This window comes from Hippopotamus amphibius, chromosome 12, assembly GCF_030028045.1.
Source record: "Hippopotamus amphibius kiboko isolate mHipAmp2 chromosome 12, mHipAmp2.hap2, whole genome shotgun sequence".
Taxonomy (NCBI): domain Eukaryota; kingdom Metazoa; phylum Chordata; class Mammalia; order Artiodactyla; family Hippopotamidae; genus Hippopotamus; species Hippopotamus amphibius.
Window position 1 is genome coordinate 41,289,741 of NC_080197.1, and position 27,668 is coordinate 41,317,408.

At 35.6% G+C, this 27,668-nt stretch overlaps 1 protein-coding gene across 4 annotated transcripts in view; it reads right to left on the bottom strand.

Annotated features, from left to right (window-relative positions):
- MACROD2 (mono-ADP ribosylhydrolase 2) overlaps positions 1 to 27,668 on the bottom strand; it is a 1,919,130-nt gene that overhangs the window by 1,799,352 nt on the left and 92,110 nt on the right. For all 4 annotated transcript variants that reach the window (XM_057703765.1, XM_057703767.1, XM_057703766.1 and 1 more), the window contains exon 3: positions 23,115 to 23,222. In XM_057703765.1, coding sequence (XP_057559748.1) covers positions 23,115 to 23,222 — 108 coding nt within the window. The remainder of the gene's footprint in view (positions 1 to 23,114; positions 23,223 to 27,668) is intronic.

Genomic DNA, 27,668 nt, shown 5'->3' on the forward strand with positions numbered 1-27,668 from the left:
TTCAGTTAGGGGTTAGATGATCCTTGTCAAGCCTTCACTAGTCCGTGTCACCCTGGCTAGTAAGTGAGAGAGAGAGTGAGAGGATTCAAATCCAAGCCACCTGCATTCCAAACATACTGGGAAATGGCAACAATGAATATAGTTATTACAAAATAATTTCTAAAAGTGGGCAAAACCAACAGAACCTTCACCAATAACAGAGGACTGGATTATCCCAAGAAGATCTATGTAACATTATTAGCCTAGAAAAATCAAACAATTAAAAAATGTCTTTTATGCAGCAGGAAGAAATTAAAGGGGGAAAAGGATTCATTCATGTCTCTCAATTAAAAGGAAAGCCAACTTTAAAATAGGCAGCAATTGAAGTAACTCTAACACCAAAGTTACAGATTTTCAATATAAAAGAAGTAAAGAAATAAAAGCATACTTCTAAGATATAAAATTAATAAAGCAATTTAACAACCAAGATGTTTTCGTAGAAATAAAAGATCAATATTTTTGTTAAGAGATACAAAGTCTCTTTTAGTTTTGTCATTTTAAGTAAAAAAGGAGATCAATAAAAAAGCAGTAGAAGAGAACCTATCTGTAGAACTATTTCCTTTCTCCAACCAATAGACCAAAAATACTCAGCAACAATGCAATACAAAACTTTCAGAAATTCACTCAGGCCAAACTGCGATGCTGCAGTCAGAAGTTTCAGTTACTCTCCATATTACATTCTAATATTTCAAAAGATAGAAGGTTCATTGACTATTTTAATAGAAACTATACCATTTCATTACTAAAGAAAAGAACAATGAGTCCTAAAAACCCTCCAGAGTCCAATCTACAATATTAACTTAAAATCACCAAATACATGTCAAGTTTCTACTGAATTATTAAGTACGAGAAGTAGCACATGTAACTGACTTGAGCAAAAGAACAGAAGTATCAGGAAATCTAAATCCTACTCATGGTTCTGCCACCCATGGTCTGCATGTCCTTGAGTGTTACTTCTGCTCTCTAGCCCTCAGTTTCCCCATCTGTAACATGAAGCATCTGACCTGGATAATCTTTCAGTTCCTTTTAAGTTTGCAAATTACATGACGCTGTATGACACTATCACTTTCTAACATCCTGATCTATACATAATGACTGTATGCCCCTGACAGGATCATAATTAGAGTTTTCTCATTTCCATGCTTCCCATTTTTAAAATTTATTTTATTAAAGTATAGTTGATTTACAATGTTGTGTTAATTTCTGCTGTACAGCAAAGTGATTCGGTTATACATGTATATACATTCTTTTCCATATTCTTTTCCGTTATGTTTTATCACAGGATATTGAATACAGTTCCCTGTGCTATACAGTAGGATCATATTGTTTATCCGTTCTATACATAATAGTTTGCACCTGCTAATCCCAAACTCCCAATCCTTCCCATCCCCACCTCTCCTCCCCCTTAACAATCACAAGTCTGTTCTCTTTGTCTGTGAGTCTGTTTCTGTTTCATAGACAAGTTCATTTATATTTTAGATTCCACCTATAAGTGATATCATATGGTATTTATCTTTCTCTTTCTGACTTACTTTACTTAGTATGAAAATCTCTAGGTCCATCCATGATGTTGCAAATGGCATTATTTGCTTCATAGTAGTCCACTGTGCATATGTACCACATCTTTAACCATCCCTCTGTCAATGGACATTTAGGTTGTTTCCATGTTTTGGCTACTGTGAATAGTGCTGCTATGAACATAGGGGTGAATTATAGTTTTGTCCAGATATATGCCCAGGGATTGCTGGATAATATGGCAATTTTTAGTTTTTTTGAGGAACCTTCATAAGGTTTTCCATAGTGGCTCCACAAATTTACATTCCCACCAACAATGCAGGAGGGTTCCCTTTTCTCCACACCGTCTCCAGAATTTATTATTTGTAGACTTTTTAATGATAGCCACTCTGACCAATATGAGGTGATATTTCATTGTAGTTTTGATTTGCATTTCTCTAATAATTAGTGATATTGAGCCTCTTTTCATATGTCTGTTGGCCACATGTATGTCTTCTTTGAAGAAATCTCTATTTAGGTTTTCTGCCAATTTTTCCATTGGGTTGTTCATTTTGTTGTTGTTGTTGAGCTGTATGAGCTGTTTGTATGTTTTGGAAATGAAGCCCTTGTCGGTCACATCATTTACAAATATTTTCTCCCAGTCCACAGGTTGTCTTTTCGTTTGGCTTATGGTTTCCTGTGCTGTACAAAAGCTTGAAAGTTTGATTAGGTTCCACTTGTTTATTTTTGCTTTTATTTCTGTTGCCTTGGGAGACTGACCTAAGAAAACAATGGTACAATTTATGTAGAGAATGTTTTGCCTATATTCTCTTCTAGGCGTTTTATGGTGTCATGTCTCATATTTAAGTCTTTAAGCCATTTTGAGCTTATTTCTGGGCTCTCTATTCTGTTCCATTGATCCATATGTCTGTTTTTGTGCCAATACCACACTGTTTTGATTAACTTTGTAGTATATTTTGAAATCTGAGAGGGTTATGCCTTCTGCTTTGTTCCTTTTCCTCAGGATTGCCTTGGCAATTCTGGATCTTTTATGGTTCCACAAAAATTTTAGGATTATTTGTTCTAGTTCTGTGAAAAAAATCACGGGTAACTTGACAGGGATTGCATGAAATCTGCAGATTGCTTTGGGTGGTATGGCCATTTTAAAAATATTAATTCTTCCAATCCAGGAATCCATGCTTCTAATTTTCATCTCAATGCTTAAATTAAGCTCTAATAGAAGTAATCCCAATTTCAACAAATTGGCACTTATTCACATTATAAAAATCAAAATAGTGGCTTAAGTTCACATAACTACTAGCTTTTGCCTATATAAAACCCAAGCCTTTCTATGAGATCAGCCAAGAAAAATCACTATGTGTACTTTCTTTTCTAACAACGAAGATTTTCTTGGCACAGGCTATTTGACACACAAGTGTTCAATGGCAAAGGCAAAAAATAACAAGGCCTGCAGACCTAGAACAAAGTAGGTCCTTAATATATGTATGTTGAAAGAACAAATGCATCCACAATGGTAAAAGATTCCCGTGTTTGGGATGGTTGTAACATCAATCCAGGAATGTTACAGAAGTACCTGAAGCATTAACAACAGTCAATAACATGGGTATGTGTTAAAAATCACAGTATTCAAGTTGTTGTTTATAACCATGCCTTTGAGTCTGGTATTGGACTCATGGAAGAAAACTGAAAACTCATCCCTTTTAGCTTCTTGTAGAAGCACATTCTAGACCAGAACAACAATGATAATAATAGGCAACAGGCCAGATCTAGGCCATGCAGAGCATTTGCAATTTGGAAGGCGGGGTGGAATAAAAATGAAAAGTCTGGAGATTTCTCTTGCCAAGATTTATGGGGAGAGGGAGGCCTGATGGCACAGTTCTAGAGGGCTTCCCTCCATTGCGAGGCCCCCATTAATACTGACCAGTTATATTTAAAAGTTCCATCCAAACATCAAAAGGAATGTTTTATTGAGAAAACCCCAATTTTTCGAAAGGAAAGTTTCCATTTATCCTTAGCTAAGTGGCAATGGAAAGCGTCAATGTTCAGGTGGACATATTATAAACTGCTATGCAAAAAGGGTGCCAGGGACAGAATACAATCAAATTTGTCACCTGAGACTCAGACTCAAATCCTCTGAGAGGCCTACCCACACCACCCTATCTAATACCCTCTAAAATTTGAGGAAATGCTAGAAATCATCAATAAGAAATTCAGCAGATGCAATTATATAAAAAAGCAAAAGGTTTGTACAAGTAAAACTCACAATAAACCCGAAAAGATAAGTGTAGTAAATATCACAAATGATTAATATATTATTATATTCACTTTCTATTGCTGTGTAACAAATTGCCACAAACATAGCAGCTTAAAACAACACCCATTTGTTAGCTCACATATTTATAGGCCAAAAGTACAGGCACAATGTGACTGCGGATCACAAGGCTGAAATTAAGGTGTCAGTGGGGCTAAGTTCTCGTCTGAAACTGAAGAAAAATCTTCCAAGCACATTCTTGTTGTTGACAGAATTCAGTTCCTCGTGGTGACAGGACTGAAGCCCTTGCTGGCTGTCAGCCAGGGGTTCCTCTCAGCTCCTAGAGGCTGGGCACTTGAGCATTTCAAGTCTAGTTCCTTTCCATACAGCCTCTTCAATCTTCAAGATGGCAAAGACATGATGAATCCTTCTCATGTTTTTAATTTTTCTGACTTCTTTTACCACTACCAGTCAGAGAAAACTGTGCTTTCAAAAGGCTAATGCAATTATAACTACTGTGCAGGATCAGACCCACCCTGATAATCTTCTTTCTGAAAGTGAATTATGCCATTTCACATCACCTAATCACAGGAGTGAAACCTATGGAGTTTACAGTCCCAGGGATTACTCGGGGCATGAATACTGGGAGGGAGAGTATGATGAATCTTGAGTAACGTCTTAGAATTCTGCCTACCACAATTATATAAGGACATTATATAATTTGATGAAAAATATATTTCAACATATTGAATATAAATGAGAAAATAACATGAGCAAAAAAGCACATATGAGGAACAGAATCTTTTGGAAAATAATCTGACAAGAAAAATCAAGAGCCATAGAAATGTTATACTCCTTAGCCATACCAATCCTGGAAATACAGATCCCACCCCCCGCCAAAAAAAAAATTCATAAGAAAGAAAAAGCTATAACAGATTCATAATCTGACAGCCTTCCCTGGGTTTTCCTAGCCTCACATACACAACTCTAGAACAGCAACCACTACATGCTGTTTACCTACCTGTCTCTGCTACAATACTTGGATTTGTTCCAGAAACTGCATCTTATTCATCCTTCTGTTCCCAGACTCTAGAATGGTATATGTACTCTGCAAATATTTCTAGAAGGTGGAATAATTGCTATTTCCTCTTATTTATATTACACTTACATGTTATATACATATATTGTATATTATATTTATATTTATTCTTTGTGCTTACAAAGAAATTTTAAATGAAAAGAAAGAAAAAACATTACATTAAAAAATAATAAGTCCACCAGCTTGGAGAGTACTCCTAACTGATAAAAAGTAGAAATACTCAGTGTCCAAGTCTATTTACCATCATTCTAACTAAAACTCCTGATTACAGAAAACAATACAGTCAACCATTAATTCTACAAACATCTCCTGAACCCTAATAATGGGCCTGACATGGTGCCAGGCATCAGATACATAAATGGATAACACAGTCCCTGTCCTCAGAAAGCTCTTGATTTGATGAATCACCACAGTGAGATTTACTTGGTAATGGTATTTTAATAATTGCTGAGAAGACAAAATTCTCTAAATAATAGCCCACTTCATAGGTGGAAGCCTCAATCTGACAAAGTGTAAAATAGCTCTCTACCCACAGCAGCAAGGATAAGACCTGTCATTACTGCCAAGCAACTGTCTTTCCAAGATTCACAAATCAGATGCACCAGATTCTTAAATTACATCAGTTCTATCACAATGGAAAGCGGTCTAGTCAATGCCTACGCATATGGCTCAGTAAATTTACAGATCTAACACCCTGGCTCACTAAAAGGGTGGCTGTTTTAATGCTTCAAGAATAATGTTTGAATGACTGATAATTCCAACAGAAGTTTACTTACTGGATTTCAGTTTTCATACAGAAAAATCAAGATCACTACAATTTGTGTATTTCTATGTTTTATTTTATTTTGCCCTTTTTTTTTGGTCTTTATTTCTAATTCTGATCATGAGTGGTCACATGTAGCACTGAAGAAAGAAAGAAATCTCAATTTCACTCAAACTCCTGAAACTATTAGAAGAAAAATTTAAAGTAATATGAACTTCTAATTGGCGAACACACTGTTTCTCCATTGAGACTATTTCTGCTAGCTACCAAGATAGTTTTCCAGTCAAAAGGTGTCTCCTTCCAAGCTGCAGGCTATTTGAAAAAAGAAGTGAAACAAAGGAAAAAAGGAAAAAAGCCTTACCCAAAAAGCCAAGCTCTCTCACTGTCTTCCTCACAGAACATAAATCCAACTTGAGGATTTTTTGTTACAGGATCCTCATATTTCACTAAATGTCTTCTTAGTAGGGTTTTGGTATCTATCATTTACATAGTAAGAGTTATACTTTATCAGTTACTCATGAGTAACAGAGTCAGTAATTATTAAATCAGAAATGTTATAAAGCACAATGGATCCATTTGGGTTTTCCCCACTGTATTATTTTTCCCTGTTACCACTGTCACCATCATCACCATCACATTTAACATTTATTATGCAGTTTACGACATGTACCAGGAACTGGACACCACACAAAGCACAAACACGTTAGGTCATTTCCTCCTCAAAACGACAGTTTAAGCACGAGAGATCTAAGGAATTTGTCTAAGGTCACACTAACAATAAGATCCCCATCTGGCTAACTTCAGAGGTCAACCTCTTAACCACTGTATTAGTTTCCTAGAGCTGCTATAAAAGATTGCTACAAACTACATGGCTTATAACAACACAATATATCCTCTCACGGTTTTGGAGATCAGAAGTCCAAAATTACTTTCACTGGGCAGAAACCCAGGGGTCTGCAGGGCTGCCCTCCCTCTAAAGACTCTAGAGGAGAAGTTCGTTGCCTCCTCCAGCTCCTGTGGCTGCCAGCATTCCTTCTCTATCCCCACATCACTCCAGTCTTCAAGGTGACCACCTTTAAATCTCTCTCAGCTCCATCTTAATATCGCCTTCTCCTCTGTGTGTACTCAAATACCAAGATCCTTCACTTAATCACATCAGCCATGTAAGGTAATATTCATAAATTCCAAGGATCAGGAGGTGGATTTGGGGGGGGAGGGGGTGTTTTTCAGCCTACCACACCACTAAACTCTACTGCTTCTCTAATTGATTTTTTCATGGGTTGTTGGTGTGGTGGTGAATCAGAGATAGTCCAGGAAGATCCCACAGGGGATAGTATACACTCTCCTTTGAGAAAAGTCAGCTATGCAAGAGAGATAAACTTATAAGAACCGATAAAGTAAGACAAAGACACATGTGGACCTGCAATACTGGAGGTCACCAAAATCCAGCTCGTCAGCTCTACACCAACACTGGAGCCCTACTCCCCTTACCCCAGTGATATTTCCACAGAGCCACAAACAAACATTAAACCAATGCACCATTTCTTCAACAAGCCAGACTTTCTCATGCTGTGGGCCTCTGTTCAGGCAATTTCTTGTCTTTATGCCTACTAAAATGCTACTCTCCTCAATGCTTGACCATCATACCTATGAAGTCCTTCCTGATGTCCACACTCACAACTCCTTCCCTGGCCTTTGGTTTCTATTTCTTCAATTCACTTGTCATTAGTCCTGAGTCATACAGTTGTTTCTGTATGTGTATCTTCCTAGAGAGTACAAGGTCCTTTAGAACAAAGGCCATCTATCATCCCAGTGTCTGGCAGAGAATTAGGCACAAATTCTAACTAAATCTGCATGAGAAAGAAGGAAGGAAGAGAGAAAAGGAGGGGATTAGAGAGGAAAATGAGGAGGAAAGGGAAAGGAAGAGAAGGGAAAGGAAGGGTAAATATTAAAGCCCAGATTGCTTTAAGAGAACAGAGGGAGAAACGGTGCTTTCCAACACATATCTGTAAAAGCCCTGAAGAGAAAAGATGTTCAAAAAGGTCTGAAAAAGAGTACCAAAGAGCAAGTGCATGGACCTGGTGTGCTCTAAGCCGCAGAGCACAGGGAAACGGTTCATAAAGAAGGGTGTACAGACTCCTGCATCAGAACCTCCGCAACAGGATTCCTGTTAACTGGAAATTCCAAGGGCACCTCCTAGACCTGCTGAATCTGAATTCTGGGCTGCTGGAAAATAGAAATCAGCATTTAAAACAAGATTCTGGTGATTGTGATGTCCACTAAAGCTTGACATAATCATTATTTTAGTATGAAAAAAGAAAAAAGTCAAACAATGCCCAGAAGATTTTTTTTTTTTCTTTTGGACTGATTCCCAAGGTCTAGTACTGGACTTGTTGACCATTTTTCTTTAAATGTAAAAATGAAAGTCCAGCTTCTAAAATGACAAGTTTGCAGGTCTGCAATATGTTCCATGGAAGAATGCCCAAGACTCAGAAAGGGGATTTGGGAAAGGTGCCAGGACGATTCAACACTGAGCCCCCCCTATATTATGAAGATATTACTTTAATCAGCCTGGTCATAAGAATGATAGCCACAATTTGCCTGACACATCCAATCAATGACAGCCTTATGCCAGTTTTTGGTTTTCTGTCATCTCAATTATTTTTCACTGACTTACATTCTTTTTGAAGATGCTTCAGGGCTTGAGAGATTATAAGGAATTCCCTGGTGTCCCCCCCGGAGTTATATCATACATCTTATTGATCTTGTGCTCCATTCCTCATTCCCCAAATTCCTTCTTAGAAATGATTTGTTGCCAGCCTTCCTCAATCTTCTTCTAAAATGTAACAGTTCATGCCAGGGTGCAACTAATCTCGCCTAACACTTCATCCACATCACCCTCTCAGAGGTACAGATGCCCAGCGAAGATGACATCTAAGGAGGAGGTTGTCTCCAGGCTGCAGACAATCAATCACTCTATCATTTCATATTGTGTTCTTTTGTTCCGTCATTTTTACAGGATACATTTGCTTTTCAAGGATCAATAATCAATTTAACTTTCTATACACTATAAATCAAGTCTTTAAAAAGTGAAGAAAATGTATTTCTGGTTTTGAAGTTATTTTAAACCATAGCTAGGTCCTAAGCTGAGCTCAATTAATAAGGCTTATTCTTGCAAATTCTAAGCACAGAGTGTGAGCTATGGGGGGTAAGTTACATTTCTTCCTTTCTGTCAAAGAATATTACTATACAAGATATTTTTAAGTAAAATATGAGCTGTAAACCAGTCTAATTAGAGAATTTGTAAGTACTCAGCAGATGCAAAATCGTAAGTTTTAAAGAAATAATTTCTTTTGCTCATTATTTCTTGCTATGGATGCTATAAAACATGTTCACAGCTAGTAACTTTTCAATATGTAAAGACAGAATTAATTATACTCACATAATATTTTAGTGTTATTTCACCAATGAATTAAAATTAACAATTTGTTTAATTTAAAAATTTAGAACAAATAAACCTTTGTTAACTGCCTTGATATACCATCAAGTGCTAGTACCATCTATACATTTTAAGGAGGACTCGGTTAAATATAAACAGAATTGTAAAAGAAACCTGTTTTATGCATTTAAAATAACTTATTTCTAAATGTCCTCACAAAGCTTAAGCAGATCTCTTCAGCCTCATGGACTGGACATGTTTCTGAATTAATTTCCACCCAGAAACCCATGGGATGAAAATTCTAACTGTGTGACAAATTAAGTTGCCAAACGAAATGGATTAGCTATCAGTGAAATTGCCTGATAAGCTGTCAGATTCACTTTGAATTGGGATTCATCCTCTTTCTCCACCTGTTCATTAAGCTCCAAGTTCATGGCAACTCCAGTGACTGATTGCACATTAACAAGCTGTTTATATGGGGAGGTGTAGCTAGTGTAGTCAACATTCCTACACTTATACGTTCATTTAAACATAATTCTCTGGCAATTTATTCTGTTCACAATCCCAATGTGGAAAAATATACCTCTACCTTGAAGTTTAATTTTGGACACAACAGAGATGTGATGTGTCATAAAATTAAAACTTAAAGCAAATCAGATGTACCTCAAGGTCAAAAAAAGCTGTGGAAATTTAATGCCATAAATTTGCTTCTTCAAACAGTTACAAAAATAAAAAGAGTAGTGAAAAGCTGTTGCCTGAATGTATGCCAAAATAAAATATTTATTTCTGTCCCTATTCTAAAGCCAATATTGGCTGCTTTTATAACTGGAAATCTAAAGCCAACTAAGAATGCTGAAAAATATTTCTCAGCCTTTCTTTCTTATCAAAATGACCAAAATCTTCCCTTATACAACACCAAGTGTAATAAACGACTTGTCAATCAATAAGCACCAAATCTGAGCTATAAGAATATCATTCTTACTCACGCATCAAAAAACACTGACTCTTTCCTTTTTAAGTTTATAGAATTTACTCCACAAAGGGGCTATTCACCAAACACAAATTTAACAGAAAATCAGTAAGGTCCTCTGAAACTGCTGAAGTTTAAAAGATTTATATATCATGAAATATAAGAATGCCTACTTTCTACTGATAAGCTATTTTTCTTCACTATTATTTATGGAGCCTAATTTTTACATGAATTAATGATTGGAATTAAGAAATCAATGTCATTTTTCCCTTTTCCTACACATATAAACCAAGGCCTTAATTAAAGAAAAATTAAGTAAACTAACAGCCAAATGACTAGGATTATATTCCATCAACAGAATGAATATCATTCACATGTTTTTGACCCCACAAGAAGCAGCTCCCCAAAAGTCACAAATAAAGAAGAAAAATAACTTAGAAATTAAGTTGACCTGTATACGTAACAAATAATATATACATTTTCTTTGGTTGAAATTAACAGAAGTGTACATAAAATTGTTTTTCAATTTTGCTGTATAATTAAAAAATAAAAATTTTAAAAGTAAAAGAGCATAGAGGATTCCATATAAGGTTATACATGAGCATTAGGCAGCCCCCATGCTTCATGAAATGTCACTGAGCATCATTATAAAGTTCAGCTTTTAACTTGATTTAACCATAATCAACTGCTGACAAGTCATGAAATTACAAGACAAAGTATGGCAGACAGTATCTGTATTTATTAACTACCAGTAGAATTAGAATTCACTTCCCCATTCCCTTTACCCTAATGTAAGCACAGCTACTTACCCTTCCAGGGGACTGGTTCCCTCCTCTACAGGCTCAGCCCAATTGGCTCAGTCCACATGGAAAGTAGCAATGAAAGGGCTAAATCCAATTTCAGAAGCTAGAGATGCTTTCAGTAAATGTTAACTCTCTTTACAAGGCGGAGGTGCTCTGGCTTATATGGCACCTATAGACTGCCACCCATTCTAGCCCCAGGCGTGGGCTTTGAGATTTTCTTGCATAGGGAAAAGGCTCAAAGTTTCAGAGAAATGATGCTTTTCAACAACCTCTAAGAACCAAAGCCATGACCATAAGACATCCCCAAGGCCAAGTGCTGTGCTGGATCCTAGGTAATACTCTGAAAGTGAAAACAAAAAACAGTTCCTCTCTCATTTCAAGGCACTTCAATGTCCATCTCTTTCCCCACCATCTTGAATTTCAGGAACAGAACAGTGGCAATGAACTTGAGCTATTGGGTTTCTCTATTGAGAAACATTCAGTACTGTTCTCCTCAGGCCTCTAGCCAACCCAACCTCACCCAATGCCTCCAGGCTACTACCACCAACTTACTTGTACCTTATTGGCACCAATAAAATTTTATAGGCAAAATTTTGCATTCAATTCCAGAACATAATGCCAAAAGTTATGTGTCCTGTCTTCAAAGAAATAGAAATTAAAACAACAATGAAGTATAATTCAAAGGCATAGGTTAAAAAAAAATCATCAAAGTTAATATTGATGAAGTTTAGGGAAATACACACTCTTTTAATTTGAGAGAAATAAATTCACTTAACCTTTCCATAGAGCTATTTGGTTGCATACATCAAAAGTTTAAAAACTTTCATACTCCCATAATTTCACTTCGAGGAATATATTTCAAGGGAATAATCAAGGATTTTTTTACAAAGATTTATCTGCTGGCATGTTTGTCTCAGCCTGTTTGTAACAGTAAAAAACACGAAACAATCTAAACTTCCAACAATGAAGGAATAGTTAAATAAGCATTCATGTGCATGACAATATCACACAGCTACTTAAAATGACATGTAAAAATGATTTTAAAAAATTAAGCAGTATTTTCTAAAATTCAAAATATATATATGAAATAAAAAGAAAATAATCTGAAGCATAAACACTGAACTTAAACAATGATGTGTATGTTTGGAAATATTATGGAGAATATTTTATTCTTTTCTGTACTTTATATTTTCCCTATTTTAAATATTAATATGTATTCCTTTTGTAATGTCACCCAAAAATATCTTTTAAAACATTTTTTAAATCCAATTGACTAGTATGTGTGACAAACAAAATATAAATTTCCCTAAGTGCACTGAAGAATTCTCAAAGAGAGAAAAAAAAAGCTCTGAAAACATGCAACAAATGCCCAAGCAGTTCCTAGCACTTTCCCCCAGCATTTTTTTTTTTTAATTTTAGTCTCTCAAAGTCCCTTGAGGACTATGTTATTATTTAACTCCAAGGGACAGTCCCTTAAAAATAGTGACAAGAGGGGTCAAAAATAGAAATCAAAAACTCAGTGGGGAATTTCTTGGAAGCCACCCATCCCCATTCATAATTATTTTCTTTTGAGGATTATCTTCTAATTCCTTAGAGTATGATTTAGTTTAGTTTGATTCCACAATTTCTGCAGAAAAAAAGCCTGTAAATCAGAAAAACAAGGAAGTGATGGATAAAAGAACAGAAATATTTTGAAAAATATATTGGTATGCAAAGCTAAATAACAAGTAAAAATGACAATTTAACACATCATGAAGCCTCTTTTTCATTTAACCTTTCACTCCATCCTCAAGACCCTGTTTTCTGTCCATCCTCACACTAGATAAAGCAAAGACACTAATATTCTTACAGCTGGGAGCCAGTGTTAAGAATTCACCTCAAAAAAAAAAAACATTGTTCTCACCCATACCTGTCTGCTCAACTGTATTTTACAGGTTGATCAAATGAGAGCTATCCACAGCAGTGATTTTGAAACTTTTCAGCAGGTTCTGGAATAGCACAGGAGGAAAAGTAAAGAGGGAGAATGATGGGTAGAAGTTCTCTCCCCTTTGCTTGGCTCAGCTGGAGTGAGTGTTGGGCTTGATCTGCAGAAAGGGAGGGAAGAAGTAGTTTCTGAACGTTACTATCTCCATGCTAAGAATACTCCCAGAAAGTTCAACAGTATCACCCTGTAAGTAAAATCCTAGCTAGCTACTAACTATCTAATAGACAGCCCAAATTAAGAGGTCTGAAATTTCAGTAAATTTATAATGAACACTTGGTTTTAATATTGCCTTACTCAACAGACTCTTAGAGCCCAATGAGTTCTTCAGAAGCAATGAAAAGAACTGATTAAAAGATGAAGGAACCAGGACTTCCCTGGTGGTCCAATGGTAAAGAATCCGTCCTCCAATGCAGGGGATGCGGGTTCAATGCCTGGTCGGGGAACTAAGATCCCACATGCTGCAGGGCAACTAAGTAAGCCTGTGTGCCACAACTACCAAGCCCACAGGCCTCAACTAGAGAAGCCCACGTGCTGCAAATGACAGAGCCCATGTGCTCTGGAGTCTGTGTGCCACAACTAGAGAGGAGAAAACCCACACGCCACAACTAGAGAGAAGCCCACGCACCGCAACTAAAGATCCCGCATGCCGCAACTAAGACTTGACGCAGCCAAAAATTAAAAAAATCAATTAATTAATCAAATAAAAATATCTAAAAGAAGACATTCATATCGACTTCTTTATAAAAAAAAAAGATGGAGGAACCATTTTAAAAAGATATGAAAAAGCATAAACCTAGGTGTTCAGTTAATAATAAGAAAAAAATTACAAAACCTCAAATAAATAATGGAAAGAAATGGGAAATTAGTTTTATTTTGTCTACTTGCATAAAATTTAAAATAACTGTTTCATTGAGGTTAATACTTTAATTGTAGTTCAACTTTTCTGACAGGGTGAACTCTCTGATAAGGACCTAAATGCTTTGTAGTTAGACTCTTAGGCTTCCTTACAATTAGTAAAATTATACAAGCTACTGACAAAAGCCTCAATCTGTGAATTGTAAATTTATATTTATTCAGATAACTGTGTAACTACAATCTCCCAGTAGTCTGCAAAGTTAAGAGCTTAGATGATCTCTGCTTTTCTCACCATTTTCTCTTTTATACTTCGCATAGGGCTTGTCATATAGCAGATATTCATACTTATTTGTTGAATGAACGAATGAATGAATGATGAAACATTTGACTAAAGGCATTCCCATCAAAATCAAGAATAAGCAAGAATGTCTTATCATAACTAATTTAACATTGTTATCATGTTGTAGCCAAAGCAATAAAAAGGGCAGAGAAATAGTGTGTATAACAATATATATGCCTAGAAAACCCAAGAGAATCAACTGAAAAGCTGCAAAAACTGTTGTAAGGTGGGCAATTATTAAATTAATAGCTTTTCCATATTATTGAAAATAATCTGGTAAAATAAATAATAGAAAAAATAGATACCATTCATAATAGCAACAAAATTATAAACTTGCTAGGATAAAACAACTGTGTGAGGCCCATATGATGAAAACTATAAACCTTTACTGAGGGATATTAGGGAAAAAAGATTTAAATAAATCTAACAACCAGCACCATTCCTAGACAGGGAAGATGCATTAAGTTAAAAATGTCAAAACTCTCTGAATAACCTAAATTCCTAACCAAAATTCCATTGATATTTCCGGGATTTTTGTTGTGATGGAGGGGTTTTTTTGTTTGTTTTGATTTTGAACTTGACAAAATAACTCTAAAATTTATCTGGTAGAATAAAAGGACAAGATTCACCAAGAAATAAATTAAAAGGTGGACAAATGGCAGAGGTTGAAGGAGGAGTCACAGGATCCCAAACCAGAATACATATGTGAAAGCCACAATAATTTAAAAACATACACCACTATCTCACACCTTTCGTGAGCATAAATTCTATGTGCAGCTTAATATAAATTAAAGAAACAATTTAAAAGATAGATACAAAGAATATATATTACTCTTGTTAATATATAATAAGCTTTCCCCAATTAAAAAAAGACAAATGTCCAAAAGAAAACCTAGTTAGGAATATGAGCATAAAACTTTTAAAAATGCAAATGCCCAATAAACATAAGGAAAAAAGCATTCAATATCACTCATAATATAACAAATTGGATAATATTAATCACTATTAAATTGGTAGGATTGATTTTGTTATGATGTAACCTGGTATTTACAAGAATTTGCACTTATATATCACCCTTGAGAAAGTATAACATTCTTTCTACGAAGCAATGGATATCAAAATCATTTTTACAAGTATTATAACCTTTTACCTAATAACTCCTTCTAACTGAAACATTTTGAAAAAATAATCAGAGATGCTTATAAAAATTTTGGTATGAGGACATTCATTATAGCTTTATTTATAAAAATAAAAAAATGGAATAATAATCATTTAAACTCACGTTCTTAACATTTAAGGAAATGGAAAATGGGATCTATATAAGTGGAAAAAAATGCAGCTTACAATACAGCACATACAGTATTGTTGCAAAGTACACAGCCTATAGCTTTATATACGCATACATTTTAAAGACCAGAAGATATAAAATGTTATTAATAGTGGTTATCTCTGGATTGAAAGTTGACATTTTATTTCTTTCTACTTTTCTGCATCTCCCAATTTTCTTAATAAACATGCATTAATGTCATATTCAGAAAAAAATAACTGTTATACATTTTTAAATTACCAATACTATACAATATTAAATAAGTTTTACTGATAGGGTGTATCTATAATGTAAACGCAAACTCTTTATAACCCTATTTGAATGTGGCATTAAGACTACGTTGCAGGACTTTTTAAATCTATCTGTATTCAGCAAAAGGACCGACTTCTGTGGAATATCTCACATGTGGAAATAGACCTTACAATGTTTTTTTTTTTTTTCTGAAATTGCTTTTCTTCCAAAAGGAGGTTTGAGAATATCATTTCTTAGACTGTTTTCTCTGGTTTTGGTCTCTCTGCCAAAAGAAATAGTAGTAGCAGTAGTAGTAGTAACAGTACTTTCATAGTATGATACTTTGTTCCTAAGTGCCACTACCTATAGAAGGAAAATCTATTACATGTATGTTTTTATGAACCTAATAAAAAACTGCAAAAAACAATCCCATCCTCAGCTATAGGAAAACAACATTTTCATTTTTTATTTTATTTCTTCACTTACGCAAACCTTAAGATGAATTATTAGCTACAAAATGCTTTAAAATTTGATTTGTCAAAAATTTGATTTTGTCAGTATATTTTATACATTCATTAAAAAATTATTACTTCACCTATGTCAGGCCCTATTTTTTAAAACAATACAGAAAATATCAAGTATTGTCATGGATACAGAATATGCTTAGTAACAGTATCTAATAAGTATGAACATACACATATCCTATGATAAAACCATTCTACTCTCAGATATAAACCCAACAGAAATATATAGATATCTATTCACAAAAATACACATACACACATACAAATATGTTAGGAAGTTCATTGTAGGAAAAATAGATCCAAAATTGAAATTAACTAAATGCCCATCAACAGCAGATTGGATACCTTATGGCATATTCACAAAATGAAATATTACATCATAATAATAATACAAATGAATGACTGACATCTATACACAACAATATAGATCAATCTTACAAGCATAATGGCGAACTAAAAGAACCAAACATTGAGGCGTATACACTATATGGTTCCATTTATATAAAATATAAGAACAGGCAAAACTAACATATGCTACTAAAAGTCAGGACAGTGAACCCACTATCCTGTATTCACTACAAGATGTTAGGGGGTGCCAAGAGCTCTTCCAGGTACGGATACTGTTCTCTGTTTTGATCTGGATGGAGTAACACAGGTACACCAATCTGTGAAAATTTACTGAACTCTACACTTATGTGTGTGTTTGTGTCCACTGCATATTTTGTGTCTTGCACAACAAAATGTTAAGAGAAGAAATATGTAATACAGAAATTTAATGAAGAATAAAATTTTAAGGCTTTGTTAGTGGAGATGAAATTTCATACGGGATGAAGCAGTTGCTGTCAATTCTGCCCAAAATATTTCAGTAAATGAACCTATTCTTCCAAAAATTTGAATCCTAATTTCAAATAAGCCTTATTTCAGCTTTACTGAAAAAATATATTAAAATAACATTCATTTTAAGCAAGGGGAGGTGATTAATGAAATTTCTATAAAGTAACATTTCTTCTACCACATGCAGTCCCACTACCTGGTTTGCCTATGTAAATATACAGATATTCTATATTAATTAAATTATACCCAGCTATTAAATGGTTATCTATCCAATCATACATCACTAGCTTAATTTTTGTCACAATTATGACATTCACAATTAACGCAGTAAAAACACTTCTCACTAAAGTGAACAAAAATAATTCTTTTCCCTTGGTCATTAGTTCATATGAATTACATATTCATATGTAATTTCTACAACAATGTTGTAGAAACTTAGCTTTTAATATAAAGCCTCAGAATTGGACAACTTTTCCTGGACACAATTCAAACGAAGAGTATAACAGCTAAAGTTGTAGAATGTAGCATAAGCCCTTTTAGTTGGTTATATGTCTATCTGTGCATAAGACCTGAAGAACATGCATAAGTTACCTTGTGACACTGATAGAAGAAAATCATTTTTCTGATATTAGACCTAAGCAGTATAATTCTGCTACTGTTTACTGAGTGTGTCTATATGCTAGGTGCTGAGTGAGGTGCTTTCTATACATTACCTCTTTTGATTTTCACACAGCCCTATGAAGTAGCCCTTGTATTATCTCCATTGTACCAATGAACAAATTAAGGCTCAGAAAGGTTGAATAATTTACTGAAGGTCATTTGGCCAGGAAGTTAAAGAGGCATATTTAAAATAATGATTGATCTGACATCAAGACCTCTGTGATTAACTACAGTGTAAATGTATCTCTCCCTATCATGCTGGGGTGGGGAAAGGAAGAAGTGAAATAAACAAACTGACCTTTTCCTCACTTCACACTTTAAAAATTCTTTTTACAGCAAACGGAATTCATCTTTGGCCAAAGTCAACCCATTAGAGTTGGAAAGTTAACCATTTTTCCATTATACAGCCCACAATCCACAAATGAATAAAAATCACACCTTCTACAAAATATTTTCCTGTGATTGTGATACAACTCAAATTGTCTCTAATGATATAATACTGAAGCGTAAATTAAATGGAACTCTTCCCCATGCTCTAGCAAAGACCAAAACTCTGACCAACAGTCTTAGTACAAAATTATACAAGGACCTACATAAACAGATTATCTTATACGCTGCTACATACAAAAAAACTGTACTTGAATCTGTATAGCAGCTCTATTCGTTCCAGAAAAATACTGAGGAGAACCCAAATGCCCTTCAATGAGTGAAGGGCTGAACAAACTTTGGTACATCAATGCAATGGACTTACTCCTCAGCAATAAAAAGGAATGAACTACTAATACATGCAACAACCTGAATGGACCTCAAGGGCTTTATGTTCAGTAAAAAAAAAAAAAATCAGTCTCAAAAAGTTATATGCTGTATGACTCCATTTATATAACATTCTTAAAATGACAAAACTATAGAGAAGGAGAACAGGGAGGTGAGGCAGGGAGGTGGGTCCCACTACAAAGAGTAGCATGAGAGAGTTCTTTCATTGTAATAGAACAGTCTAGTATCATGGTGGTGGTGGTAGTGTTTACAAGAATCTACACATGGGATAAACTTGCATAGAACTACACACACACACACACACACAAATGCAGGTTTAAAAATGTTGAAACTTGAATAAGGTCTATAGTCTAGTTAATAATAGTGTACCAATGTCAATTACCTGGTTTTGATATTGTACTATAGCCCTAGGACTTACACAAGACTTTGTACTATTTTTGCAATTTCCTATAATTATTTCAATATAAAAAGTTTAAACAAATAAATGGCCCCGGGTATGAGAGCCTAATCTGGAACTGGGTCTGCCTGAATCTACATACCCTATTGACTACAGCATCTATTTTATTAAAATATACCAAATATGCATTATTTCCTACAGAGAAGAATATAATATATAGGAGGCTTATCCTGGATCACATTTAAGGAACTCTAAGAAAGTTCAAAAAGTACTTTATTAGGAAAAATTTTTAAATATCAAATCATTTCATTCACGGCAACTATGACCAGGTGCTCCATGTACTAACGTGGACATGGAAAGAGAACTTTACAAGTCGGGCCGCTCTGGCACCTTGACTGGGCACATTGCCTCTTATTACCCTATCAGCAGAAGCAGCTCTGGAGTTTCCTGCCATGTTGCCTTGTTCACCTAAAAGGTTAACAGCTGTTCCTCTCCTGACACACCAAGCAAACAAACAGCACAGCAGAAAGCTGTAAACAGAGTCATTACACCGTACATCTGGCATCTCTTTTCCATCTACCCAAGAACTACCCGATGAGTTCGTCCTTGTGAGATGCAGAACATGGCCAAATTATAATTATCTCAGCCAGAGAGGTGAGCTAAAGGTGCCAAATGGTTTTTGGAAGTTGCTGCCTGCCTTCATATAAATTCATCAAACCCTTGTACACTATGTTGAAGAGGAAAATTAGATGTTTGCACTCAGCTAGAAATAACTTCATGCTTGCTCTGCTTCTGTAAAATCTGCTTGCTGCTCGAGAGAAGAACAAGATGACCTAGCAATCAACTGTAACCTTAAGATGTTCTGATAAGTATGGAATGTTCTGCTCCTGCTCCTGCAAGTTTCGGTTTGGAAACCCCCTGTGTGTAACTCATAGCAACTCCCACACTCTGTAACTGCCCATAACCTATAGTAACCAGGTAATCAATCAACCAATGCTAATTATAACCATGTGCACTGACCCCTATAAAAGTAAAGCTCACCCTGAGCTTGGGGCCCCAGAACTTTAGAGCGTTGGCTCATCTGGGACTGCCGGCTTAATAAACCTGAATTCTCCAACCCTCCGAGTGTGGTGCTTGGTTTCTTGACAGACAGATTTGATTTCCACAATGTGACAGCTATGAAAAAATGACACATACAGGCAAGAACAAAAAATCAAAATAGTAATGGGATGTTTTCCGGTAAGTGATGTTTTCCTGTTTAGCACCATTTTATTTTCACTAAAAATTACCCTCCAATTTTTTTATTTATTGATCAAATAAACCTTTTTCTTTTTTAAATCAGAGCCAAATTGTGTTCACTGTGTCAAGTCTCCAATGCTGAATATACTATGGGTCAAGGGTGCTACAAATTCAATTCCATATAGTTCAGTTTAACAAATATACAATATCAAATGTTTACCAAGAACATAAAGACAAGAGATTGCTTTGGGAGATGACACAAAGTGAAAGAGACACCAGTCTGTAGCCTCAACAGAGAGATAAACAGGTATACAGTTAACAAACTCAAGAAAAAAACATAATTACGGATATTATTAACTATGCTAATGTGGCAAATTCAACGTTCTGTTAATAACATGAGAGAGGTCTTAAGGTATTTAAGAAGGAAATAAATGCCATCAATTATACTCCACAGGGCAGAACTGGGATCAACGGCTGCAAATTACAAGAACATAGAGGAAAGCTGGTGATATATAAATATTTTTTTAATTAAACTTTAAATGTTTTTAAAATTAAAGTTCACATGTTTATAGAATTTAGAGCACAACAAATCACTGATGACTTACTAACTATAGGAGTATCTGGTGAAACCTCTGTCCTGGAGAGAAGGTGATAAGACTCTTTCCAAGGGCCTGTCTTCTCCAGAGGCCCCCCGGATCACAGAAAGTGTTTTGTTACCCAGAGCCACAAATGAACAGTCCAGAGCAAATAGATATAAGGGAGACTTGTAGGAATGAGGTGATCTGAGGATGGAATTCTATCCAAAAGGAGTGATTCACATTGAGTAGAGATTAAATGACCCAGATATTTCCTCTCTCATGAAGAGTTTACATTTTAGGGAGGTCTCAGAGGAGTAAGGAAGTAGACAGGCATCAGAAGAAGAGAAAGAGAAAAACTGAGCTCTGATTATGGAAAAGCAGATACAGCACAAAGCAACTGACAGCCAATTCCAAGGGAAGAATACCAGACTTCCATACTTCCTGATGGCCAAAACTATAACCTGAACAATGCTCTAGTTCTCCATGAGACCTACCTGTTCCCCTATCAAGGTGTATTCCTACTATACTGTGTGAATATACTCATCACCAGAGTGAAACTCGAGACAACGTTGAACTTGATCTGAATTCTGTACTCCTGGAAAGCATGGACTGTCAAGAAATTACCCCTCTTTTGTGTTCTGGGAAACAAGCTTACTGCAAAGAACCACTCTTTCCCAATATGACTTAGGTAAAACTCACAATGACCCCTTGCAACCAATGACAAAGCCAAGACACAGACACTCCAAATTTCCATTCTTTACTTCATAAATGATTAGCTGAACTATTTGTTCCTATTGACCATTCTGCTTGATCAATGCCTATTAACTGGACTTGACCAAACTTTATTCAGACTTCTCTCCTTCCTCCAAGAGCCTTGAGCAATGGACGGTGAACAACCCCTCTTTAATGACTTCCTCCCAAGAATCAGCTGGCCTCAAGGGAAAACATTCCCTGATCAACTGTCCGACCATGCCACCCACTCATCCCACAGCCCCACATCCAATTCTTTCCAGCCTGTTTACTCCTCCCTATAAAAGAAAAGCCCTTTTCTGCTTGAACTTTGAGATGCTTATAGATCTCATGGTGAAAGTAGTTCTTCCTATTGCAGTATTCTCCTCCTACTGAGAAGCCTCCATGCCTTATTGTAATAATCTTTTTGAATAAAGCCTCTCTTTACCTAAGTCTAGATTTGTTTTTGACACTTTCAACTTGCAAAGAGCCTAACTTTACAAAAACACAAAGTAAAATCATTACTCTCTTATTATTGATATTTATTTTTATAGGATCACAACTAGTATGTATTTCTTGATATACAGCCACATAATAAAATATATAGAAGATATAGACCACCATAAAATAAACTAAAACTAAAATTAAACATAAATTAACTGTTATTTTCCCAATGTTCAAACACAAAAATTACTTTAGGATCATTAATTACTAAAATAATTAAAGCATTAAAAACAAACATGAAACGCTGAAACCAAATAACTGAGGTTTGAAACTGCAGAAATAATTTATTTATATTTTACTTTTGTCTGATGTAGATCTCTTTACAAAGTCAAAAGTTTACGTTGGCCAACTATTAACTAAAGCTTTAAACCAACAATAATACAGCTACTAAAGTTCTTTCTGAAGAGCCTTCTGCAACAATCTGTCACTTTTCCAGTGGCCCCGTACCCTAGTTTCAACATAGCATGGATAGCATGGAGTTTGCACATTAAATGCAGCACATACATAAAATAAACCCTCAATGTTTTTAATCAACAAGGGAAATACATGACACTTCAATCCCTGAAAGGATATTTTTCCTAAACTATTTATATTCCTATTTATGAAAAAGTATTTTAAAATAATAAACCCTCGTATTATAAGCAGATAGGGTAGGGGGTCCTCAAAGAAAGAGAACCAGCATGGCTTTCTTGATGTAAAAGAAGTCATTTTTGGCCTAAGTCATTCTGTGATCTAAGCCTGGCCACAATGCTTGTCCTTCAACAGGTCTCAGGAATTAATGATCTTAAGGGAAGTGAAGGAACGTAGGAACAAAGGAAAAGCAGTCAAGAAACAATAGTTCAGCGATGAAACAGAGTCCTAGTTCCTCCCCAAGGGATGTAAAACAACTTGGGTGAGTTCTGCAGGAGCTAAGGCCCCCATCTGAGTAGGGGATGGAAGGATGATAATGACCTTTTCTGACTTTAATCAACTAAAGCTTGGACACTGTTGACCTTTGCCCCAATTCTATGCTGAATTCGCCTCTGCTCAAGCCCCTTCATGAGCATGTAAGTACCCTTAGGTTAAAACTTCCCCAATTTTGCTGTTATGGGGGCTTTGGAAAAGATTCTTGGTGTTCTCCTTACTTGCTGCAAGGAATAAATCCTTCCTTCTCCCGATCTTTGGCTTGGTTGTGTCTTTTGGCCTGACACCCACCAAGATGCGAACCCAGCTTTAGGGTAACAGTATAACAAATACATCACAAAAAATCAACTACTCACCCGCATTGACTATAGCATCTACCTCTAGCAATGTGATGTCACCTCTATAGAGAGAAACTTTTTCACTCAGACTTTTCTTCACCTGTGATGTTTCCTGAGTATTTTCTTCTGTAATAAAGAAGGAATATATATTAATAGTAATATTCTTAGTTAATTTAATAAAGACAATTTTAATACAAGAGCCAATATGGGTCACACTCTGATACACTAGACAAGTGGAAGCAAATATGTAAGTACCAGGGTTGTGGCTTATTCTCTATTTATCGTGTATTCCTCAATACAAATACAGTATCACATATATAACAGGCATTTAATAAATCTAGGCATGTTTTATTGGTCAACAAAAAGTTCGATGTTTACTATTAATATTATAAAAAATGTCAATGTTAAGATATAATTATGTACCACTAGTTTCACAAGAAGATGAGAAAAAGATGTGTAACTACCAAGGCAAAAAAATTTTTACAATGAACGAGTTTATTTCTATTTTGTTCTAGTTACCTAAAAGGCATCCTTGAAAAGAATACTCAGAACAAAAAACTTAGGTTCAGCTCTTTGCTAGTTCTAAGTAATAAGCTGTCCCTGGGAATGGTATGGATCAAGAACATCTGAAAGTGTGAAACTGCTCCTTTATCAAATTCCATAAACCTTTCACTCTAGAGGGCGCTGGTAGATTTAAAAGATAAAAAGCTCTGTCCTGCACACCACAGCCAGCAAGCTTTACCTGCCAAAACCTGACATATTTTTTAATGTTTTAGAACAGTACTACAATCTGAATTTTCATGTATTTTTAACAAATAGTAATGTTAAAATATATTAAACAAAGCTATGTAAAATCAATGTTTTAAAATATACTAAATTGCTATACATAAAAAGCTTTTTAATATACCTTTAGGAAAGATGATTTATAAATTCAAATGTTTTAAGCTCATGATCTGTGTAAATCTTTCAAGGGGGAAGGTAATGCTATTGCTCCACAAAGACACTGTCAAATGAGCATGCAGTTCTGAGGTATGTAGGGAATTAGAGGTGAGAGGTTACAAGTCACTTAAACTGTCTTCGGGCCCCAATAACCAAAGAAAAAAAAATGGCCAAGACTAAGGAAATCACTGTGGCCGTACAAGTGATCTTTCCTCTCTCTGCCTCCAAAGCATCCACTTCTTTGCGACCACCTCTCTCCTTAAGGGATTCTAACCAATTATTCCTTGGTGATGGCAGTAGCTGTAATAATAATAAGCAGGAGAACAATGCAGGAGAACTGTACAGTAAAAGAGTAGAGAAAGACTTTAGAAGACCTCAAAATAAAACACACAGCTGACTTGACCACCTCAGGGATTCCTAGAGTGCTGTTTTCCTGAACCAGGTAAAAAGAGTTTGGGCTTTACTGCCAGACTAACTGTTCAAATCTTGGTTCTGCCAGTAAGCAACTGAATGACCTTGGAAGTTATTTATTTTCACCATGCTTCAGTTCATAAATTACTGGCTCCTTTACAGTTAACATGAGTTCATTACACTTAGAACAATATTTGGTCCATAGCAAGCTCCCAACAAACATTCCCTTTTTTTACAAAGGTTTTACAAAGGTGATAAATATTATTTCAGCATCCATATTCAAAATATCACAGTAGTTTTTAAATGTTTTCAATATTTTTTATTATTATTATTCCCTATCAGTGAAATAGATTGGATTTTTTTTGTGCTCTTACTAATCTATCGGTGCCTGGCCCAATGACAAAGACTTTGAGCCAGAAGACCCTGACTTTCATGACCAATCAGTTTCTATTCTTACTACTTTTACCAAATTAGAAAGTCCTGACTCCCAATTAAAAATTGTTGGATGATAATAAATATTGAGTGGCTCTATCAGAAAATTCTGGATATTTGGACTATTGGAAACCTAGAAATTATAAAGACTTCTCACTGATGATGAGTTTCAAAACTCCATCAGGCATTAAACTGATAAGCATATCACAAATGAAAGCAGAAAGATTGTTTCAACTTGGGAGACAGAGTAAATAGATTTCTAACCTATCCTCTAGTCACATTCAGTTCTAACAAGTATTTCTTCACTTTCTTATGAAGCATTATGTATGTAATACTGCATTTACAGTAATGTGATTTTTAAACATATGTGGCAATAAATCATGTATTTCTCCCAAAAGTAAAGAAATTGTTAAAGAATTGTATTAGTAAGCATCAAAGTTTAAACCATTTATACCACAGTTCAGTATTCTTAAAAGAAATTCTAATCTCTCAACTGTAAACTTTAAAAATGGGGTATTTTGAGCCTGAAGGTTCAAACAATTCAACACATTAAATATATACACTGCTATAACATGTCATTCAAGTAAGTTACTCAAAATGGTCTTATTAGAATTATCAGCACCATGAAGAAATATCTTTATCTCTTTTTCCTTTTAAAAATTTACATGAGCACCTTTTTTCCCTCATAGCCAGAGTTATACCTGCTGCCCTACTCCTCACATGGTATATTAAAAAGGCATAAATGTATTCAAAAACTATAATTTGATAGTATTAATAATTATCAGTATTTCCTCCAACAATTAACCAAAACCAAGTGGCATATTTTTGATCACCAACTGTTCTCTGTAAATACAGAAATGTAAATTACCACTACAGGCCGCATCTTTTATTTGAATAGCAATGTACTGCCTTCCTTTTCACACAACTGTGTTCTATCAGTACTGATCCCAATGTGTCTTTTTCTATATCCTGGGTTTTCAGTAATAAGTAAGACAGAAAATTGTCAAGCACTGCTCCATCACAGACGTTCTATACATACACAAAGCACTGATTCACATTTCGTACATCACTGGCTTTATCTAACTGAAAGTTGGAATATCTGTCAGTGTGCACATATGACAGTAATTGTTTTTCCCGATTGTACATTATTGATATTGTAAAAAAAAAAAAAAGCTAAACAGTGAAGTGGTTAGTATAGAACTGGACTCAATTCCCAATACAGCAAAGACAAGTGGGAATTTATAGCTAAGGAGCAGAGTGTGGATTAGTGGAAGGAAAATTACTAAGAGGAAACTTTGAGGGTGACTGAAGATTTTGCTTAAACAGACACAATTCTTCCTTGAAGGCAAGCGAGGGTGGTCAGCTATCACTTAGGGTTGGGGGTGGTGGTACAGAATTTTATTAGATATGGAGGATGACTAGGTATAAAGAATGGGAAACTCTCTAAATTGACTTAGCAGGATTCTTGCTAAAATTGGATAATGTAGGTCTGGTAAGAATGGGACCTAGGTGAAAAAAGAGTTTGGTGGAACCTGACTAAAGCTTAGTGAAGGAGAGAGTCTTTGTCAGTCCCTGCTCTTTTTTTTTTTTTTAAGTTTTTTTTTTTTTTTTTGGCTGTGGACCACTTTTAAAGTCTTTACTGAATTTGTTACAATATTGCTTCTGTTTTATGTTTTGGTTCTTTGGCTGAGAGGCATGTGGGATCTTAGCTCCCCAACCAGGGATCAAATCCGCACTCTCTGCATTGGAAGGTGAAGTCCTTCCTGCCAGGGAAGTCCCAGTCCCTGCTCTTATTTGAGGAAAGAGACATTCTTCTTTCCTTTGAACAATATAAGTCCATTTCTCATTAGGTTGCCTTTTGTCCTTTAAGGACCACCTGAACCATTAGCTGAGACTTGGTGGTAGAGGATATTTGCTAGGTGGTACAAGCAGTCAGGCATTTAATGAAGGGAATTCCTATGAAAAGAAAAATAAAAACAAAGATTAATGGTTGGAGCACACTATAAAACTAGTTTCTGAGTCCGGAGGGCAGACAATTGAGAAGATATCTAGACGCTGGGCTTGAAGCTTCTTTCACAGTTTGAATGTCCTTGATGATGGCAGCTGGTGGTCCAGCAAACTTTCTGAATGGCCCACACAATAGCAAGCATGAAGGTTGTACATACATGGTCTGTTGTGGTGATTTCTTAAGTTTATCATCAAGGTTCACCTTGCAGGGCTTCAGAAAAAGGGCAGTTTTAGTTCTCAATGAGGCCAAATCAGGAGGAGGGGAGAAAAACTGAAAACATTTTGGAGAGTTGTAGCCAGATACTGAGGAAACTAGAAAACTGACAATATGTGCAAGATTGGAATTTAAAGGGTGCACTCAAGTTTTCCATTGAAACATAAAATGTCTCTCTGTAGTCATCCCCACCCCGTTTTTATTCTTGTTTACAAAATAAGTCTGGTCTCATCAGATATGGTCTGAGTACTTATATAAGTGCAATAAGAATAGTCAGTGACCACTTAGGCCTTTTGAGTTTGCTTTGCTGGAACTTTTCAAAAAGAATCTCAAATTAGACTTTTCAAAGCCTCTCAAGGCTAGAAAGCCAATCTAAGAACTCACAACCAGATTTAGTCTGTAATACCTACACATTTGGGTAAGTTCCTCTCTTCTCAAGGTTCCCAGAATAGCCTAAGTTTCCTGGGCTTGTCAGGAAGTGACCCTCCTTACTCATCTGTAAGGCTGGGAACTCTACACACCAGGTACCAGACAGTTTCTTCCAAAAGGGCTTTGTAAGCGTTGGCTCT